We start from the raw sequence: 16,687 nt of genomic DNA, 5'->3' as shown, positions 1-16,687 counted from the left end.
GAATCTTATTTTTAAAATGCTATGGTGACATCTGTTCCACCAGTAAATTACCAAAAGTAAAACTTACTAAACCAAACTTTCCTTGTTATAGTCGAGGTGATATGTGCCAAATTTAAGGCGAATGTACCGAGCAAGATACTCAGTGAGCTAGTCAATCTTCATTAGCACTAATTCACAACAAGATGTATTAATTATTATGTCCGACATTTACCAATTGGAGCAGGTCTAGTTTATACTCTTTAATCAGTTTATTTACTCAAATACTCAAAGAAGACTCAACATTTGTCTCCTGAGCAAGAATTTGGTGACAGTAGCAAGAAGAAAACTGCCTTTAACAGGCAGAAACCTCGAGCAGAACCAGACTAACCTCGACTGGTTGGATACTCGGATTCCCTTTTCACAATGTCACTTCATTGTCCATTAACTGTTCACCTGAAGAGTTTATGATATTGTTTATGGTATCATTGTAACCGTTGACCATCAAAACATGGAGGTAGACATCACATTTTCTTTGTGATTATGTTTGCTTCAGGAGATACGATGCAAAACACGTTATTCTGTTGTCGCGCAAAGTGAAACGTTTTTTGATTGGCTCAATATCTGAAAATGTTAAAGGCCCCAAACTGCAGAAGTGTACCGAGTTTAATGCTTTTATGAAAAAGTGAACATTCATTTCCTACGTATTAAACCGGACTAATAAAAACAGTGTGAGACAGATGCATTACATTTGTTTTGTGTCTTTATCAGGCTGCACATGTTTTCGTTTGGCTAACAAAGCAACAAACAAGTCATTTCTTTTGCAGAACAAGCGGAGGGCAGATATGTTTTCCAACAAAGTCTTTGGCGGGTTGAGAGGAAGAGCAACCAAACAGAAGGATCTGGACTGACAGCAGAGGGCACAGCGGGGTGTTTCTACTGAATATTTTAGCATAAATCTTATATTTGCATTAATGGAACTCTATTTTTAAGCCTTTTCTTCCTTGAAGCAAAGCATATTTTCTTATGCAATAACTGCAGAGAATAAGAAGGAAGGGAGAGTCACATCTGCAGCCCCTCAAAGAGGTGGATCTGATATCAAAGGCCAGCAGAGGACAGGAGAGGTTACGACTGACTGAAAACCTTTTTCACGAGTTCGGACTCTAAAACATCAGCGCTGATACTGGAGAAAACTTTCTCATTATGCTGAGGGCTTTGGGAGGGAGAGGACAAACGCGGGTCAGGTTGAGGGCAGGATTAAAAACTGGATTTGATTTTTTTTCTTTTAAATGCTGACAGATAAAGAGGAAGACGAGAGTTTGATCTCATTCGATCTGTGACTTTATTTGAGATTTAATGAGGGAAGATGATAGGAGGGAAGTTTTTATTTCGCTTCGACAAAAAAGAAGATGTCAGGCTCAAGTGTTATTGTAGTTTTGTAAGTTTTATACTTTTGTTCACTACATTTCTTCTATATTGCATGTCCTTGTGTTGCTTTTACTGTATTTCTAGATGAGCTAAAGACAACCGTCCCCTGTGGTGAACAATATTCCTTTGTACCCCTCTTATATCACCTCTTTTTAAAAATAATTGAATTATAAAACCAGTAAGATACTGTAAAATCACTGGGTACACGTTGTAACACTGCACCTTTTGTTTAATGACAGCGAGAGACGACTGTGTGACTTCAATTTAATACCCTATAAATTGTGTCATGGGACATTTCTGCCACTTTCTGGCTGCTACGTTCGGAGATGGTGAAGACATTCATCCATCGCTGGAAAATTGAAATTGATTCCTTTTTTCACTTAACTCCAAATGTGAACCTACCAGAAGTGACCATATTTGGATGAGAGGGTGGGACTGATATCCTGGTTGGATCTGATAAGAACCGGAGGAACCTCAGTGGAAGTGACTTAATGGGACCTTCATTTACAAAATCAACATCCTGCTGTGTTAAAGAAGGCTTGAAACTAACATTTGTGAACATGAACTCAGTAAGAAACTGTTTGCAGAGGTCATAAATCAAGAGAAGAGAAGTATGGTCATTTTCTCATAAGCTTACATTTAATCAGACTTCTTTTGCAACCAGTGGAGTAGCCTCCCGGTGGTCATCACTCAGGTTTTGACTCGCTTAATTATTTGGACGATTAAAATATTTAAACTTTTCATAGTTTCTATGAATTGTTGTGCTTCTGTACACTGAGCCGAATGATACTCTGCTGACTCAGTTGGTCTTTTAATTTGTTAATGTCGCTTTGCTGCTGAATGAGAACATGTGATACACTGTAAAAAAAAAAATTAAATAAATCAATTATGAAGACTGGAGGTTTGTGCTGCAGCATGTTCGGGTCTAAAAGCAACTCATCAGCTGCTTGTAGACAAACTAAAGCGAATAAAAAAGATTACGATCCAGGTACAATCCAGTCTACCTCCGTCTGAAAACAGAAATTATGATATTATTTTAGGGCAAATGCCTTTTCATCTTTCATCAGCACATCCTCCTAGATGTCCCCGAGGCACCCGGTCCGTCTGCGCCACATTCAAAACAAAACCAGCTTAAATTAAAAAAAATATCGCTGCATTGTCGGCTTCCATTATGTAGATGGAATCATTAAAACCTTATTAGCGGCCACAGTGGGCAGAAAAACTGTTCCATTCAATCAGCCGGTAATGCTAAATCCCTCGATTTGAAAACTGAAAAGGGATTTGAAAAAAACATGACGACATAATCGGTGTTCTCCATTTGGCATTAGAAGACTCTGATTCCAACCCGGGGTAATAATGTTTGGATACTCTCAGACATTTTGTCGAGCGATGTCTTTTTCCAGGTGTTTAGGCCAAAAAGGAAAGGCATGAAAACCGAGAACTGTATTGGATATTTCCCAACAAACGATCCTGTATTTCATCCCGTACGGAGATTATAATGCTGCGTGAAAACACAGTCTAACAAAAGCCTCCCGTCTTCACCTGTAAACAATAATTTTCATATCTCTGGTGAGCAAACACCTAATTTAATACGTTTCTGTTTACTTGTCCCATTTCCATTTCCTGCAGAGCTGTACGTCTCTGCACTTAACAGACTTTGCTTAGTGCTAACCAGCGTGCCATCGTATATAAAGAGAAGCCTGGTGAGCGCTGTGAATGACTCACTCAGCGTGGCTCTGAAGATACAACTGTGACCAGAACCTATTTAAATAAACCGCGGCGTCTCCGGAGAGCACTCACAATACCATAAACTGCAAAACCAATTACCCGGGATGCACATGTGGCCCTCGCTCGCTCCCGATCGTCAGCCGAGAATACAGAAGGTAAAGGTAATGAAAAGATGCTCCCGCTGCCTTCAGGAGGCCCGACACATGGATTCATACCGACACACTACGTTATGAAAAAGTATAAATTAGAAAATTGTAATTACAGCCAACAAAGAGTCAAAACATATTCCTCTGACGTTTAGTGGACAACCAGTCTGTTGGTTCGGTCTGTAAACCTGCAGCTGCTCTTTGAATGGATGATTTTCACTTTATGTACAAAAAACTAAACAGATGTGTTGATTAAAGGCAAACTACGTGAACAGAGCTGAACTTTAAGAAAGCAGAACATTGGATCTAAAACGCAGGAAGTTTTCATATTAGCAATGTCACAAGAATCCTAATAACAGATTATTATAATCTAATTGTACATTCTGATCTAATAAAAAGCTTCTAGCGTCTGGTTCTATTTTGTGATCGCACTGTTTGGAAAATAAAACGTCTTTCGTATTAATAAATCAGGTGCAGATTATTTCCTCCCTACAGCTCTTTTCAAAATAAGAGACAATTAAAGGAATTTGAGTCCGACAGACTGAGAGAGAGGGGTGAACTGGTTCAATGGAGGCTGTTAGCTCCGCCCACATAAAGATCAATAAAGTCCTGATGATTCTACACGTGTGTGTGTTCGTACATATGTGTGTGTGTGTGTGTGTGTGTGTATGTGTGTAGTGAACCTAACAGTCCAAACACAGTCACCCTGCAGCAAGACGACCACTGCCAAGCACAAGTTTGTGTGTGTGTCAACAACTGAATACATCACGCGAGACTACCGCTGGCAAAAACAAACTGTGTGTGCGTGTGTGTGTGCACGTGTGTGTTTATGTGCATGTGTGTGCGTGTGTGTGTGTGTGTGTGTGTGTGTGCATGTGTGTGTGTGTGTGTGTGTGTGTGTGTGTGTGTGTCTCTTTTGTCCTAACCTTCTCGGCAGCCGTAAATCTCCTGTGTGTTTGACCTCTGGCCTGATTCCACGACCCCGCCGCTCTTTGACTTGGATGTGATCTATGATACGCACATAATCCTGTGTGTGTGTGTGTGTGTGTGTGTGTGTGTGTGTCTGTGTGTGTGTGTGTGTGTGTGTGTGTGTGTGTGCGTGTGTGTGTTTTATGATGTGTGCATCTGATTTTGTTGCCATGATTTAGTCATGAAATCCAAAATGGATACAAACTGCTGCTGGTGCTCAAAACTTCACTTAATTACATCAAGCTGCAGGATGGACACACACACACACACACACACACACACACATACCCTCATACTCACACACACACACAGACACACACACAGTAAATTCGACCTGGCTCGCCCGAGTCGTTTCCATCCTGGCAAGCGTTATAAGGTTCTGACTCATTCTCTCTCTCTCTCTCTCTCTTTCTCTCTGTCCACCTCTCACTTTTTCTTTCTCTTCATTTCCTGTGATATTCTCGCTCTCTTTCCTTCTCCACCAGTCTTTCACTCCTTTTTCTCTTCCCTTCTTTCTCTGTCAACGTCGGACTTCTTCAGAATATAAACACCCTCTCTCTGTTGTTTCCCTGACACACACACACACCCTCGTTCCCTCCCCTCCCTCCGTTTTCTCATCTGTTTCTCCGAATATGGTCCTCGGTCCTGCAGCTCCAGTGAAGGAGGCGATTTACGACGTAAACGCTGTCAGACACAATAAGTCAAAGGACAGGGGAGTCAGTGCTGGAGATGCAGCAGATAACTTTTTTTAGAAAAAGAATACAGAGCACATCGCAGTGCGTTCGTGCAGGCTGACTCTCAGTCGTACAGGTTTGTTTTCGTCCCACTTTATTTGTGTGAGTTTGACCGCTGGAGTGTTTTTTGCAGGCTGTGTTTTGGCCGCAGACTCTGGAAGTGACAATTTGAGACAATTTCTGTTTGCTTAACTAGCAACAGACTGTGTAAGTGTGTGTGACAGCTCAGACTCACACTGATTAGAAAACTTGACAGGAACTTTCAGTGTTTTCTCTTTCTGTCCTCCAGATCCTCTTGTTTTTGTTCCTCTGCTCGGTGCATTCACGGTTTCCTTAAACTTCTGGATAAAGACACTTTTCTTGTTCATATTGAAACAATTCTAACTGGAACTGATCCATTTTCACCTCAGTTTCAAACGCCAACCTCGCTACTGAACTTGAGCAAAACGTGGATATTTATCCTGAAGTTTAAAGACGTGTGTATCTGTAAAAATTAAAATCGTCCAGAGGTACAAATTCATAAAGTTTGGGGACTTGCAGGATCAAAATCGAGGTTAAAATTTCCTGACTTCCTGACCGGCTTTCTGTTTTAACTGCAAGCCCAATTAAGCAGCGACATAGAAACTGTTGATGACATCATTAGGGTTTATTTATTCATTAAAGGGCCGAGGGATTTCGGATCCTAAGTACAAAGCAGCTGACGCATTACTACACATCTGGGGAACCATGTGAGGGCTGTACGGGTGATAATTTGTTGTTTTGTTTCTGAAACTGTTGGAGTGAGAACAAGTGGATATCTGCACCAAATTTGAAAAAAATCCCTCATGGCATTCTACAGATGTGGTGCTCACAAGAATGAGACAGACAACCTGGAAACATAATTTCTGTTGCTGGTCAGGAGGGAAAATATAAAGTTGAAATGAAAAAGAAACTCTAGTTAAGAACTCAACATCACAGTAAATTAAAGATTATAAACACAGTGTGTGGGGGCACGGCCTACTCATCTGAGCTACTGTGTCATAAACGAGAGTAATCCAACACTGAACTATAAATCAAAACCTGCACCGCGGATATCGACGACTCCCGTTAACCACCTCAGGCGTAAATCTGGCGATGATACAGCGTGGGACAGAGCTGCTGCTTTTCTGGAGTTAACACGCATTGAAACTATGAAATTGAACAGTTGTGTTGCCTTTAAGTTCCTCCAGAGCTACAGAAGACTACATGTTTCAGCAGATGTGTACTGCAGCACTCCTCATGACTAATAAACTGACCTCAGTGCAGTCGGCGCCCATTTAAACGCTCGTGTAGGCGACGTGCAAGTTGAGTTAAACCAGATTTGTAAAAGCGTTTCCTTTCCGAGCAGAGGGTGTGTGCTTGTCTTTGGCTTGTGACAGTTTGTATTGTGATGTTCTCTTTGTCATTGTTTTGTAATTTTTAATCCACGTATGGGGAAGAAAATGAAGCCAAGTCGTTCTTAAACAGTAATAAAAGGTAATAAGTTACATGTAATCAGTTACATTGAGTAAGTTAAGCGTCCCGGCCCTGCAGGTACATATTTCTGCCTGCAGGAAAGAGAGACGACCGGCTGGTCTGAGGTCAGTAAACAGCTCTTCAATAGGGTCATGTGTTTTACAGCGGAGGGCTGAAGGTCCAAACATTCATCTCACTGTAATTGAATCGGCCTGATGAATGAAGCCGCTGCAGATCAGCTGCAAACACACACAAATACACACACAAACTCAGTCACGTGTGTAATCAAACACACAACCATGAAACACACACACACACACACACACACGCATCAGAGGAACATATTGGTCCTCATCTGTGCCAGCGCTCCATTGACCCACATTGCACTTTCTGCCCAGCAGTCAAACGCCTCTCAGACTCTCTGCAGCCCCTCGTCTGACTCACTCTCCAGAGGTTCCTGCTCAGTCACTCGTACAGTAATACTGACTATATACTTTCTAAATTTCTCTACGTTCTCTCCTGTAAAGCTGCAATGATTGTCATCGATAAGTTTGTGATAAAAATTAATAATCTCCAACTGTTTTGATAACAGATGAACTGTTTTACTGTTTTTCATGCAAAATTGATGACAGTACACAAGGAGTCTGACTGTAAATTGGACAAAAGAAGCACTTGTTATTTCATAGACTTACCTTTAAATGTTGACACGAGTCGTTAGATTAATTGATAATGACAACTGTTAACTCTTGTGATGTCTAAAATCAGTCAGGATGGATGCTGTTATTGAGCACTTTTGCACAAAAATGAATATGGCAAATTGAGGGACAAGAATATGATGTTTTTGTGGATCTAAAAAGCTTCTAGCACCACATATTTCTTCAAGTAACATGGATAGAAATGTGCGAGAAAGTCAAATATCCTCCGATTGTGATTTAAATCTTGATGCCACTACCAGCTTTTATTGTGGCGGGGTGAAAGGTCGACTCATGTCTGCTCTGAGAGGTCACCGGAGGTCATTGGAGAGCTTGTGTTTTCAGAGGAAATAAAGCCCGAGCTGATGTTTCTCTGAGACTTTCAGCATCTCTTTGTTTTAGTTTAGACTGAGATGTGTGTGGCATTCATGTGTGTGTGTGTCTGTTGGCAGGCTGATACGTTCTCCATCTGATCCCGTCGGGAGGATGATCACCGCTGTGCATACATTTGCATTTCAATCCGTGCAGCTGCTCACTAATTGGAAGTTTTCGCCTCGACTGATTGGCTGGTTCAATCAATTCCATGATTTTGGTGCAGATGTATGTGAAAAAAATCTCTCCTCTACTCTCTACTGAAATGTAAAGTGTGTGTTTATGTGAATTATAGCACAAACAAGGCCAGAGAAGAAGAAATCAGCCTCAGCTCTGACCTCGACATCATATTCACTGAGCTCCAGGTGTTTTTTGTGATAGAACTGCTGCTTTTTGTTCAGCCATTTTCTCTCGCTACAGCGAGTGTATAAATTGATCTTCATGCCTCTCGTATGATGGATTTCTTCCTGTATGGATGTTGACCAGCAGTACAAAATGGCGGATATAGAACAAGTCTGCTGCTTGTTTTATTCTCAGGGACTGAAAACCTGCAAACAACCGACTCCACTTCATTGTAGTGGTGTTACATCATCTATATTTAGACAATTATCAACAGGAGTAACAAACTCCAATTAAGAAACTGATATATCACCATTAGTAGCAGTTTGTTAATGCTTTAACCAGCAATTTTGGTGAACTTGACATTTGAAGTTGCACCTTTTTAAGGTTTTTGCACCAAAACTATGACCTTTGAAGGGACGAAGAGTCCAAAACAGAGCCGCACCATTAAATTGTTTTATTCTTAGTCAGGTCAGCAGAGGGCAAAAACGGAGGTTATTCTCTCATTGCTGGAAGTCTCTAGTGTCCACGATTAATTGGCCGCCCTTAAACGAAGCAGGAAGTCAAACTTATCTGGCTTCATGTGCCACTGAACAACTTTCATGGTAATGAACGGGGTTCAATCTCTGTATTTAGACGTTCCCTTATTAGATCTAAAGTTCTGGTGTAGCCATCAGACAACCAACCATCTGGACAACCAGTAGGCTAATAGTTAGCTGGGCCATTTTCTGACATTCCAGTTAGCAAAGAAACAACATTTCAGCCACTCTCTTTAAACAGAGATGAATGTAGATATGTCTTTAAAAAGGTAAGAAAAAGCAGAATCGCAATCAGACGATAGCAAAAATTCAGCCAGTACGTTCTGCGTCTTCTGCTCTCGACAGACTGTTTTCCTGCACTCAACCAAAGCCCGTTTAAACAGAACTCAGAGGACTTCTGGTACAAAATGTTGTCCTGTTTATAGAAAACAAAAGGTAAATAAATACATTTTTATCTGAAGGCTGAGAAGGAAACAAAGATTTAGTATTGATCCCTTATTATCCCCTTCGATACAAACAACATTCTACAGTCGCACAGTATTCGAAATCAGAAAAGCTATCAAACAAAGCGCACATCACCCTCCCCTCCCTCCCCCCTCCGCCGCCGCCGCTGCAGCTCTAATCCTGAACTCGGCGTTCTGCTGAAGTGTTTTCATAAACCCAAGTGTAGCTGTTCTCGTCACAGATTGGGACGTTTTGATCCACAGATGCACGGTCGACTTTCGCATGCATCCGCAGAGGACTCATATTGAGCTGGAACTACTCTGTGGCTTACACCATATTTTCATAAATGATTCTCTTAATCCCTTTGACTTCCGACCCCCACCTAGATTCAGCACCGCGGCCAATGGGTCGAGTATTGAGGGATCGAGTCATTACAGCAGTTTGTGGCTAATGCCTGGAAAGCAGGTCATACAGTAATGAGAGTGTTCAATATACGAAACTGACCATTTCACTTTCTGTGTTTTTGTGCCTGTGTACAGTTTGCATGACTGAGGAAAATCTCAGCGTACCGCCTGGCAGAGCGAGGGACATTTACTCATAAAAAAGCCTCTTGTTAAAAATAACAATGATGCGGGAGTTTATATTCTGCGCTGAGCTGTTCCACATGTTCCTGACCAGCAGAGCACAACACTAAATCTAAAGTTTATGGAGGCTTTACTTCAGTATAGTTCTTTTTTTTTTTTTAGTTCTCTGCCCACTACTGGTTATTTCCAGGACGTGTTTTGTTACTCAACTGTTGGTATTGAACACACCACACATATATACTGATATATATGAGAATGTATAGAGGAGAGTGTGATAGTGACGGTGTGTTCAAGCAGCTCTGAAGTTATTAGGAGTGTTTTTTTAAATGAATGTTGCACTTACGGCATCGAATGGAAGATTCTTGTCTTCCACGATCCAGAATATATTCACAAATGTCCAAAATATATTTCCTGATTTTTAACGTGATACTGATGGAATGAAAAAGGCAGAACCGAACTTTGAGGGTAGTGCAGCACCCGGACAATTTTAAGTTTACAAGGCAACAAGGCAGTGGTTGCAAGGATTTTATTTTATTTAATGACTGGATCATTACTCTGCAAGATGAACAATGAGCAGTCGACGTCCAGTTGTGTCTCATATTGTATTTCAGCAGATTTAGAACCCTAATTGATGGTTTAGCAAACAATAAACTGGAGCAGAAGACTGAAAATAGTGCTTCCTTTTTCTATTTGTTCAATCAAAATTGATTCTGATTTAGATCGGACGGCCAACATTTGAAATCACATCTGATTTGGGATTGCCAAAGTTTCACACCTTTACTTGGAGGATTTTAAAAGTTATATGGCTGGTGTATTGCTGAGTATTTATGCTTTTGTAACTGAGTAAATGTGTTTGTGTGTATCGTACCTGCAGAAGACTCCCATGCCCTCCAGCAGGTAACACTGTCCCCCGTTGAAGCAGTAGTTTGGCAGCGTGTCGCAGGGTGAGCGGCAACTTCCGTTCACCATCTGGTAGCCCACACGGCATCCACCCATCCCGTCTGACCCGTCGACCGCCGCGGGAGGCGCTGCTGCAGGAACGTTTGGTACTGGAGCTCCTGCACCAGGAAGTGCTCCCCCGGGGTTGAGGGAGCCGGACCCTGGGCTTCGGGGCCTGGAGCGAAGCCGGAGGTCTTCGTCGCTCTCGTAAGCGTCAGTGGTGGTGCTGTAGGTGTACTCATCAGCAGTTGGGGACACGCCATCCTCGTAGGGTGTGAGGTAGTCGTAGTTGTCCGGCATCGCCCAGGAGGTGGGGTCACCGCCCTGCAGCTCATGAGCCAGTGATGAGGGAGAGGGCGGGGCCAGGTCGAGGTTGCGCCCACGGGAGGAAGGGTCGAAGAAGTTCACGCGGACCTCATCGGGGTTAGAAGGGTTGGAGGCGGTCGAGGGCGGGGCGGTGGTGGTGAAAAGGCGATCCAAGTCAAACACGGCTGTGTCCTTGTCGTGAATCCAAGGCGGGTCGGTGTGTGGCAGACGTTCCTCCTCCTCTTCTTCCTCCTCCTCGCCCTCCATGACTTCCGGTCCGCGTGGGCTGCCAGGCAGCAGGTCCTCCTTCTCAGCAGAATCAGGGATGAGCTGGGACGGGGCCGGCATGGCAACTTCCTCCACCGTCGGAAACACCGTCTCACCGAACATGCCGCTGCTCTGCTCCTCTTCCGGGCCGGCACGAGGGATCCGGCCTGCCCTAGGGGTCACAGTGCTGATGGGACTTACTGAAATGCTCACCTCGTTAACCTTGACTGGACCTTCCTCCTCGCTGAGCAGGGAGGTGACATTGGCCGTGATTTCCGGCTCAGTGGCATTGGTCCCGACTACGTTTCCTAGAAACACACACACACAATAAAAGTTTGATGAATACAAAAAAAGTTAAACAGTTTGTTTTAAAGCTTTCAAAGAAAATGATGGATCAGATTAATGACCTGAATGAAGGCAAAAAACCCCAAAGAAGTTTCTCCTCTCAGACGGAGAAAGAAGAAAGAAGTGGTGAAGGAACTTGAGCAAATTTAATGAGGCGAAAATGGTTTCACTTGAAAAACAGACCTCAGTTTGTATTGATCAGCTCAGGAAAAAAAACCTCTGGCTCTTAAATGGGCCAGTTACTGGAGCGCAGGGCTCGTTACAGAGATGTCTGCAGATTAAAAGCAGAAATACGCTTGAGAAATGTAGAAAATATCCATGAGAATAACAAAAACGGAGAAGAAATTTGTGCATTTTACTCAGTTCACGTTATATTTGTGGTGAATAAAGTTCCTGTATGTCCTCAATGGGTTACAATTGATGATTTATATTAATTGGAAAACTGTGCCCTCCAACACCTGCCGTCAAAAACTCAGTGAAATCGATTTCCTACTTGTACTTCGGGGATAATCTCGCTCTAAGTTTTGGATCAACAGCGCCCACAATTCACGGTCTTTAGGGGTGAGGAGACGCTTTGGAAAGTTATGGCAAGTCTGCAGCCCCGTCGCTGGTCTAGTTTAAAATGTTGGCAGTTCATGTTTCTGCAAACTGTGGATACACTCTGTTTTGTAGTGAGGTGACTTTCATGTCTGAGGCTAGAGGGGATGGCTGTGGAATGACAAGTAGAAGAATCCATGCTTGATGCGAAAAGGGCTCTAATGGACCTTTTCCCGGCTGTACGTCGTGTTTAACGATATCCTCGGAAAGCATAACTCAACCTGAATCTAATAATATGTGCTTGATGAATAAAACTGCTCAGAATATAATAATCAACCCCCGGTGAAGCCAGCAGTTGGAAAAATGCTGATCCCACTCAAACCAGCACGACATCAGAAGACGATGAAAGATTTAACAACCAACTTGGGTTGAAAAAATAAACTAGTTGAGGACAGACGGAAGAAAAGAGCATTTGCTGTCAAACTGGATATTTTTTCAGCGATATCCAATCAGATCAGTTAAAAATATACTCTTCAGGAATATTAGCGAATATTAGCTCAGAATAGCTGGAACCAAACCGCTCTGGCTGTCGGATGCAACATCTGCTGTTGTTTGTATCTGACCTATAAATACAATCATGCACATACAATCACCAACTGGCTCCCTTCACTCTTTCCAAAACACATTTTTCCAGCCTCACAACACCAGCGGTCCCTCCGCCACGCGATGACATCACAAGCTGAAGTCTTTTTCTGCATTATGTGACGGACAGTCGGGGCTCAAGGAGTCTGGCATCGACCCCGACGGGTGAAACAAATTAAAACGAGACGTGATTGGCTGTATACTTATCCCCCCCGGTCGATTACTTCATCCGGAGGCAGCTCGTTGAGTCATGCAGAAAGCTGCTTTACGGCCGCTCCCCCGTTTGGATTAAAGGAATAATTCACTAATGTGCTTGAACAGAGCGGAGCCGGGATTACAGATTATGGGGTCGGAGAAGGGGGGGATTGGGAGACACAGGTGGGGGGAAGGGTGATGATCGTGAGGAGACCCAGACGAGAGAACGTCTCAACGACTGAGCCGCAAGAAAGCTGAAAATATGTGAAGACGACGCAGAAGAGACGAGTGATGAAGGTTTTCAGATGGAGGAATTGGTTGAGATTAGACCTCTCGATGATTGCGATATCGATTTTTTTGTTCATATATCATCACGTTATAACGAATTGTGGATTTATTGTCTTGCAGTATGTGCAGTTTTTGTTAACAGGACCTGAAAGTCCGTTTTATTTAATATTAGTTGTGTAGTTTTATGTTAGTTAAGTTTGATTTGTTTGGGATATTTCAGCAAATCTAATTCCACTGTCTGAATGTTGTTAAGGACTACAAGTTTATTGCTCTTTGAAAGGGCGTGTTATCATAAAATTACAATAATTTAGTTTATTGCATTTATTTCTGGGACAATGTTGGTGTCCAATAAAAGCAGACTAGTTGAGATTCATCCTTTTATCCTCTTCACGAACAAGTTGCTTAACAGACTAATCAGTGTATCGACCCTGCTAACATGATGGCATCAGGTACGTTAATGCCTTTTCGCCACAGAAATCTAGCCTGCTTCCAGTTCCGCTGAATGTTTTTTGGCAACAAATCGGTCTGGTGATGTGTTCAATAGCTGCACCACAGTCGACCTTGCTGGCGGGCAACTTCCACGAGGGTGGTGATCGTCAAGCCAGCGGGTGGAGGTGTTGTTGTGGTGAACTTTTATTCACCTTTTCACAGATTGGCAGATGTGTTGGCAGAAACACTACAGTTACCTTTTCCATGTCAACGCAATGATAAAAAAGTCAGGTGTTATGTGTTCGTGAGTCTGTATTGTTTACGTTGAGTGTTGGACACATTGAAATTTGCTTGCTTAGGTGGAAACCCTGCACAACTCCAATAAAACTGTCATGGGTTTTTGGTTTTGGAGTACATCGATCAACAGCTGTTTCTGCACACTAAATTATGGCTCATGAACATTTATTACCTGAAGAAAGTCTTCACACAAGGAATCCAACCACAGCTTTGTAGGTGGGATTCAAACCGCGACCGGCATCATCCGACCAAGTGCCACAAAAATGGCGACAAGCTCGGATGAGATTAATATTCAATCATTGACTGACAGCTGGAATATACTTCTAAACAACATGACGTTATATTGAAGGAAGGATACAGCTGATTGGAAATAACTACTCCTCCCAAACAGAAATCAAAGATGCTAGCCCAATGTAGTCACTACTTTGCAACACTACATTTCCCAGAATGCATTTAGACAGCCCACAGAGAGCATTTCTTAACCTTCGTTAAGCGGAGGGTTTTAATTGATCTGCTCTGCAAGGACATTTTTCCACATCGTGCAAAACGAGGTTCCAAATTAACTAACTGGGACTGAAGTCGTCATCTCGGATATGAACTCACAATATTGTTAATATCAAGTAAATTGGTGTTGTGTTGGTGTCTATGCAGAAAACTTAACTTCATAATAAAAGGATAAATTAACACCAGCGTTATCCTTTAATATTCAGTCAGTGACCTCATCAGCGTCACCAAGAAACGCTTAATTTATCTTTTATTCAGACAAAATGCAAAATCATGTCTTTAAGGTCTGAAGCTCAGTTCCCAACATGTGCTCGTTTAAGGAGCTTTGGTAAAACAGCCTCCACCAAATGGCGTATGTGAGGATATCTGTCAGGATCTCTGCTGGCTGAAGATAAGCTCTGACCCTCTGCGACTTTAATCTGTCCGCCTCTAAATGTCTCCTCAACAGCCGCTAGTTTAGTATTTATCATGACCTCCGGCAAAAGTTTCATGACTCGCATGACGTGATGTCTGAATTGGGAACAAACCGACATAAAAAGACGGTACACACCCTCAATAATGACACGAAATCTTAGCAATTTCATCATCGATTAAAACTGCAGCAGAACAAACAGGAAACCAGAACGACTCACCGAGAAACTTCAACACAATCTCTTCTGGTGATTTGCTACTTTTCACACAAGCCAACAGATCAGCTGAACCTTAATCATTCAAGTTATCTCAAATGTATACAGAGTCTTCATGGGGTTAAAAGAAGGCGAACTCTGCCCGAAAAGACAAGAAAACTGCTGAAGAGGATTTAACCCTTTGGAGTCGACAATAAAATCACGTGACTGATTTAAGATGATGTAGCAGCCAGACGAAGACTCAGTGAGTCTCGGTTCCGACGTATGTGTTGGAGCAGCCTTCAAACTATATACAAGTGTTTAAATCGTGTTGATAGGCCAAGAAAAAACGGAAATACGATAAATAATGTCGCTAACATTACCGTCACGTTTGCTGTGCGTTTGGTGCAGGAAGAGACAGTAAAGACAGGCTTTTCTCACAAAAGTGAGCAAGCAGGAAGTGTTTGCAAGCAAAAAAACACGTTCCTATTGGTGGAAAAAGGCACCACACCAACCAATCACAAAATTATATGTCAAAACAGAGAGAAAATCATTCAGTTGGCTGATACTTGGTCAGCCCACTTTGTTAGGAGGAGAAAGAAGAAAGAGGGCTAAGAAGAAGGAGAAGAAGGAAAAGGTAGAGGAAGAAGAAGAGGGAAGAGGAAGAAGAAAAAGAAGAAGAAGAAGAAGAAGAAGAAGAAGGAAGAGATAGAGGGAGGAGGAAGAGGAAGAGGAGATGAAGGAAGAGGATGAAGAAGGAGAAAAAGAAGAAGGAGGGAAGAGGTAGAGGGAGGAGGAAGATGAAGAAGAAGAAATAAGGGGAAGAGGACAAACAAGAAGAAGAAGAATAAAGAAGAGGAAGAGGAGGAAGAAGAAGAAAAAGAAGAAGAGGGAAGATGTAGAGGGAGAAGGAAGATAATGAAGAAGACCAAGGAAGAGGAAAAGGAGGAAGAAGAAGAAGAAGATGAAGAAGAAAAAGAAGCATTAAGAGGACGAGGAAGACGACGAAGAAGAAGAAATACTATTCTCTATTATCAGAAGACAGTAAAAGTTAAAGAAACTGAATGAATCAGCAGGAGTTCCTCGAGTCGTACTGCAGGTTGTAAATTTAGCAGGAGAGAAAACAGCAACACGAGTGAAGAGCAGCAGAGTTTCTCCAGCTGAGTAACTTCAAACGCAATAATGTTAATTTACTGTATTCTGGTCTACTGAGAGTCACACTGAGAGGAGAAATGAGTCTCTGCTTCGTGTTTGGGAGGTAATTATTTAGCATTCTGTTTCTTGGTTCGATTAAAAACTGAAGCGATGACAGGAAACAAAGGGAATGAGAGACAAAGGATCCATCTAACCGTGTATTATAGTCCGCAGGCGTTTAGATTTCTGAGATTTGGCCGTCGACATTTAATTCTGAGGAACTTGCATGAAAACCTGAAACAGGAACTTGTGATTTAGCACCAGTAGAAGCACTACGACCTGTGCAGCTCTGAAGTAACAAACACTCTCATCACGTCTTCCAGCGCAGACCGGCTCGGCTTCTTAAAAGAAATTAGTTCTGCTTCTCAGCGCGATAACACATCGAATATATTAAAGTACGTCTCCTTGTGTTGCTGCTGCAGGGCGACTGAAACTAGAGCAGGAAAGTCTGCATGTTATTCCCTCAACATCTACTATCAATGTACCCTTGAGCAAGGCTTTTTTTTCGACCAGTGCCGGTAGAGAGGATGATATCGTTGGATGTGTAAATGTATGAATGTAAAGCCGGACAGTGCTGCTAAAACACACGCCTGCAAAGAGAAAATCTGCCCTTAATGATACAGAAGTGTGACAGAGGTGTCATCATTATCGCTGTGAGGCGTTCGCTTGTAGTAACGAGGCGTCTGACAGGTGGAGAGCTTCAGTTTGTTGCTTT

At 42.5% G+C, this 16,687-nt stretch overlaps 1 protein-coding gene across 12 annotated transcripts in view; it reads right to left on the bottom strand.

The window, feature by feature from the left end:
- The window catches only part of LOC115567143 (chondroitin sulfate proteoglycan 5-like), a 59,225-nt gene that overhangs the window by 24,426 nt on the left and 18,112 nt on the right, over positions 1-16,687 (bottom strand). For all 12 annotated transcript variants that reach the window (XM_030393428.1, XM_030393427.1, XM_030393429.1 and 9 more), the window contains exon 2: positions 10,293-11,244. In XM_030393428.1, coding sequence (XP_030249288.1) covers positions 10,293-11,244 — 952 coding nt within the window. The remainder of the gene's footprint in view (positions 1-10,292; positions 11,245-16,687) is intronic.

Source organism: Sparus aurata, chromosome 17 (assembly GCF_900880675.1).
Source record: "Sparus aurata chromosome 17, fSpaAur1.1, whole genome shotgun sequence".
NCBI lineage: Eukaryota > Metazoa > Chordata > Actinopteri > Spariformes > Sparidae > Sparus > Sparus aurata.
This window is presented reverse-complemented; position numbering and strand designations above follow the sequence as displayed.